Raw genomic sequence first — 6,000 nt, 5'->3', positions numbered from 1 at the left:
TGTATATTACATTTCTCAATACCTCAGCATTTAAATGTTAAATACCTTATTCAGCGTGATTTTTTAATTTTTACATTAAAAGTTAATTCAAAACATTACACCCCTTATTCAGACTAAGAGGATTAATACTACAATGTTAATATGTTAGAAAAATAATAATAATCGGAGTAATGTCAACATATTAAAAAAAAAAGCAATGGAGACCCAAAAAAGTAATTTATTTAATTTGATTTATATTTACAAAGATGAGAAATGGAAATTCGATGTAATATTTAAAATTGTATGAATAATGGTAATAAACAATAAAATGACTCCAAATATTTTAATATATTTAACAATTAGATTTCTATCTGAACCTCGAGGAATATGCTTCGATAAAGTTAAATGAACCAAACTTTCAAAAATGTATTCACCGTCAAGCCCATAACAAGGTACTGTATTTATAATTGCAAGGCCACTTGAAAATGCTAAAATATACCTAGTATCGAAATTAAGGTAAATAAGAATTTAATAAAATTACCATTTTACTAATGTATAACTCACTAAAATGCTTAAACACAATACATCATAAGGAAAAATTATACATCTAAAAGGATACATTAACAGAGTTTCATAAATTTCTACAAAAGTCACAGAGAAAAATCTAAAATTTGAAGTCCATGAACTAACTGTGACTAAATAAGGAGGAAAAAAAAAATTACTCATCACACATACATACAAATACATATCATTAAAGGATATATTAAAGAAAAAGTTTTAAAAATATGAGAAACAGCTATAAGATTGAAATTGCTACTTACATGTTTAATAGAAGTGCAGAATTTTAAACTTTAAGGAATATAGTATATAACTCAGATTTAAGTATCATGTTTCTCCTTATATTTTTAATTGCCTTAAGAAATATTTTGTGCTCGAAAGGTCAGTGTCACATGCCATGGAACGAAGTGAAAAATTCCATTGTTGAAAATGAATTCATCGGTTCTCATTCGTTATTTTAAATTCCATGATTATTTTTGTGTTTTGTGTTTCTGAATATTGCTAACAGATAGTGCGACTAGTCCTAGTTTCTTCACAATTTTCGCAAAGATGTCTTGCCTTGCATATCTCTTACTGAATATCCGCGTGATAGCTATTAGAATTTCAACTAAAAAAATTCAGATATTTTTGATATTTATAGCCAATTTTTTTTAATAAAGTAAGGGAAAAAATTTTTTTTCATTAATTGAATGACTGTTTTTGTGATAAATGTTTTTTGTGATAATGTTATGTGATAAAGGTTGTAAAGCTGTTTTAACAGTAAGGTTGGAAATCCATTTTCTAAAGCATTTTTGATGTAATTTTAATAATATTTTATGTAGATATTTATATTATACACATCAAACAATAGAGTTAATAAATATAGTATTACATTGTGTTTTTTTAAATTTAAAACTTGGGTGCACTGCAGGAAAAATTAGTGATCAGTGAACAGGATATCAAATATTTAACCAATCAAAAACTGCTGTCAAAAATATTTTGCATTTTCGAATTTAGGATAGAACATATATTAATTATCAGCAATTAAAAAAGGTGCTTTTTTTAATCAGAAATTTGAAAAAAAAATAATTCCGACCAAGAAGAGGTTAAAGATAATGTCATAGCAGTATTTGAAGAGATCTAACCAACTGATGCTCGCTATAAAACATTTTTAACACTCTATTAAAAATTTAGTCCCCTCTTGTCCATGATTGCAAAATCTGAAATTCGAAACTTTTTCTGTGATGGTTCTGATGTTTTAAGAGTCTTAATAATAACTTCTTTTATTTTGCAAAATGTAGTGACAGTTGTACATGGAATACCATAGTCCTTTGCAATACAGGATTTACCAGCCTACTTAAAATATTTTAAATTTCGATTTTTAGCTTTCACTTGAAAAAGAGAGTTATTTGATTAGCTTTTGTTCAAGAGTATATCTGCCAAATGAAAAGGATTTGCTCTTCCCCCCCAAAAAAAAACTGGAAAATTTGCTTGCTTGCTCATGAATAGTTACAAGACTGACATGAAATTCTTTCTTGGAAAATACAAAGTATTTCGAATTTTCAAAGAAACTTTATTTGAAAGGAAGATGGATTTATGCCTATGAAAGTGGGTAATTATGTTTTGGCAATGTCAAGTTATGTAGGGTTTTTGCCGATCAAAATCCTAAGCCCAAACAAAATGCTAAGAAAAACAGAGTTATTAGCATGACTTGAATCAGGATCAAGACAGTGAAGCTTCACTGTGTGTTATATCTTTATAAAAAGAACATTAATTTTGTGGAAAATCATTACAAAAGCAAAAGTTAGGCATGTTTCTCACGACAAACCTCTAACTAGCCTAAAGATTCTGTATATTATTGTATAAATTTCAGGCTTTGAGTACATTTGTTGCTCAAAGTTAGAAATGGCTGCTCATTTTGTGCAGCGATTAGGCTTAGCGTTTTGAATGTTGCATATGCACTTTAAAGGATAATGACAGAAATAAAATATAACTGACACTTAATGAAAAATTCTTAATAGAAATTTGTACAAGGGCATTAGTTAACATAAATTACGTTTAGTTGATGATTCACAAAATACTAAAAATAAAATTTATGGAAATTGGAATTTTAACTCATCTTGTGGAGTCATTAAATTTTTCAAAGCAGGAGACATGAAAAATGAGCAATGACCTCACCGGGACTCGAACCTGGACTTCTCAAATACACGCCATGTGTGCTACTGTTACACCATGAAGGCATGCTGGAATGAAGGAGAAAATACTTATAACCTCTTGTGGAAAAAATTTTTCTTTAATATGGTCTACCATCAGATAGCTATGCATCACTCACATCTTGATTTCATAGACATTATTAAAGTGTTAATTAAGTCTTGTGCACCTGCATGCCAATCTTCTGAAAGTGCACTTTTCAACTCCTAGAGTTTGGGAAGGAGTTTGGCATGCTGAAATTCGATGCCCTAAGGCACCCACACATGATCAATCGGGCTCAAGTTGGGTAAGATGGCCACCAATCCATTCAAGTGATATCTTCAGTTTACAAATATTCTGGCATCACATATACTGGATGAAGCCAAGCATTGTTATCTATTAGCAAAAATTCTGGGCCAACAGTATCCCTCAACACTCTAATTTGGGGTTCCAATACCTCGTCCACACATCTCCGAGCAGTCACAGGTACTCCAGGTCACAGGTACAGGCAGTCCAGGTTTCAAGGATTGATGCAGTTTGGTGGGACCATTTGTCCATGATTACTCGCCAAACCATTAAACTGCATAGCATAAATGGCACAGTTCATGGATAAGGGAAGGCAAGTTGCATTTGCATGTTCCTTGCCCTGTCCAGATCAAAACACGTCTAGAATCACTGTTCAGACTATATCTGGACTTGTCAGTAAAAATTACTCAGGCCCAGTCAGCTTGGCTCTATTGAATATGAAGACAGCACCAGTTTAAATGGGCCCCTCTGGAAGCTGAAGTGAGTGAGAGACGAACCATTGTTTTTCTCGCATAGTCCATGTTAAGCTTTCGCAAAGCAATAAAAAGGCAAGTTCGAGTTCCTGTGGTAGCCTGAAGGTCAAAATCCAAATCTCTTGCCGTCGCTCTGCAGTTTCTTCAAGCAAACCACAACACAAAATGGTCTTCTGATGCAACTGTTATTCTTGGTTGCATTTGACCAGGGTGTCTGTCAACTAATCCCACACTTAAAAATCTACCAATTATTTGATACTTTACATCATTAGGCATATTTTTTCTCATTATGCTTTAATTTTGATGATCAGTGTATATACAAGACTTGATGTATAAGCATTTTTTATATAATGTTTACGTTATATGTACTTTTTTGTTCTTGGAACAAATTATTGATTTTATCTTTTTATATAAAGGAAATTCTTAAAAAATCAAGTCAAATTTATAAATAAAATTATTTTGCATTAAGAAAAAATAAATTGTAAAATAAAAGTACATCATTTAAATCTCTCCCGTATTCAATCTGGAACAAACCATTAGAAATAATATCAAGAAGTACAGTAACTAATTGCCTTAAGAGTACAGTGACTAATTGCCAAAAAAAAAAAAACAGTAAAAAAAGTTATTTACATCCCTTGCCACACTGTCGTCAGGGGGTTGACGTAACAAAAGTAAATAAATCAGCCAGTTTCTGAACTGATAATGACACAAATTTATAAATTAGAATTTAATACTTCAATTAATCATAGAAAATTAATAAGAGAAATTTGTACCCTATCTAGCCCCTACAGACTGAAGTGGGTACAGTACACCTGCACATTTTAAAAAGAGAATCAAAATTATAACGAAAGAGCATCAACGCGATAAATTTATTTAAAAATAATGAAAATATCAAGCAGACCGAGTCTACAGCATCAAAGCTATGAATTTACTTAAAAAGAAAATGTCAAGCAGGCTGAGTCTTAATAACAAGATCTTCTTTCTTTATTATTTTCATTTTTCATGCACACTGTTTTTACACCTTTTCATGAAGTTAGTCATTGTGATTCTCAATATTATTTCCAATGTTTTGCTCCAGGTTAAATATAGGGATGAATTTGAATGATTTATTTTTATTTGACAATATTACTACCAGCTGTTGTTGCTATCAGCACATAACTGGATTAAGTTTTGAACTCCTTTTTTACTGCACTTCTTCAATAAGAAATAAATATAACCTAAATGTATGCTCCATAATGAAGGGCTCTGCATGTGTTACAAACACTGAAACATCCAAGTATTCATGAGATAAAGCTTAATAATGTAAAGTTAATTCTAATTATATAAACTTTTGAAGATAAACAGATTTATTTTCAATTGTCTTGATGGAAACAGCTATTAAGATGCATAAACAATTAACATGTCAAATATAATCATATGTAATACACATAATGGCCACTTATTTTCAAAAATAAAAATACACAGAATTAAAAGATTTTAAGCAACTATAAACACATTTACATAATTCTTACCAACTAAAGTAAGCTCTTCAAGTGATCCAATGTACAAAACAGAATATTTATTTCTTCTTTTAATTTCCACAAATCTTTGTGAAGCATTTAAAAGAACAGGAACCAAACAAGAGAAATTATTTTTACATATCAGGGGATCTCTATTACAGCTAGAAGACCTTTCAACAAGTTTCCGAGCAGGTAAGCACACTGTGGCATTTTTCTGCAAAAGGTCAAAATGAAAATTTGCTTATAAAAATTAGATCAATATTTTAATAAAACAATTTTTTAACAAACAATTAACATATGCTTGATACTGATACATGAATGATAACATATTCAGAAATTTGAAAAATTTACAATGAAACAAGTGTATAGGTCTCCATAAGATTGAACACATAAATTATCTGTTCAAAAAATTAAGTTTTAAATAATCTTGTCAAGGAAAAAATATTTCAGGAGCACGCCTTTTAATTACCATTTACCAATTTTAAATCTACTAAATTTAACAGTGTGAAGTACAATTTTTCATGAATAAAATTCTCTCACACTAACATGACTCATCACCACAATATTATTATGGCTATGTTTGGTTCTGCATTTACAGCAAAACTGACAGTATTTTGGCCTTCATAGCAATCTGATGCAATATTAGTTTGAAGGCACAATCCGGGAAAATTGATTCTATTATCATTATTATGTTACTCTCAGTTTGAAACATTATTTCTAAAAATGCCTACATATATAATTTTATTAAAATAATTAATTTTTAAGATTATCTTATAAAACATTACCTAAAGTTCCATGAGGGTTAAGTATTGTTGTTAAGTGATAATATCTCTCTCTATATATAACAATACCAATATCACAGAACATCTTATTTAGAAAACATATTTTCAGTCATAAGAATTATGATTTTTAGTGGTTCAGTTCATTTACTTGGCGATGGTTGGGGAGGGGAGGCAACTGTTAAGTCTTGCATGACCTCTGAAATTTGCCAAAAACTTCATTTTTAATTATTCAGG

At 30.2% G+C, this 6,000-nt stretch overlaps 1 protein-coding gene across 1 annotated transcript in view; it reads right to left on the bottom strand.

Annotated features, from left to right (window-relative positions):
- Positions 1 to 201: 201 nt before the first annotated feature.
- S2P (membrane-bound transcription factor site-2 protease) overlaps positions 202 to 6,000 on the bottom strand; it is a 56,903-nt gene continuing 51,104 nt past the window's right edge. Inside the window, exons 7-9 of the mRNA XM_085807623.1 lie at positions 4,997 to 5,198; positions 599 to 674; positions 202 to 478 (exon numbers count right to left, since the gene is read on the bottom strand). Coding sequence (XP_085663749.1) covers positions 238 to 478; positions 599 to 674; positions 4,997 to 5,198 — 519 coding nt within the window. The 3' untranslated portion in view covers positions 202 to 237. The remainder of the gene's footprint in view (positions 479 to 598; positions 675 to 4,996; positions 5,199 to 6,000) is intronic.

This window comes from Stegodyphus dumicola, chromosome X1 (assembly GCF_044657685.1).
Source record: "Stegodyphus dumicola isolate Sdum_Otavi_A_Nest chromosome X1, ASM4465768v1".
Classification (NCBI taxonomy): Eukaryota; Metazoa; Arthropoda; class Arachnida; order Araneae; family Eresidae; genus Stegodyphus; species Stegodyphus dumicola.
Note: the sequence above shows the minus strand (reverse complement) of the source record. Positions and strands in the feature narration are given on the sequence as shown.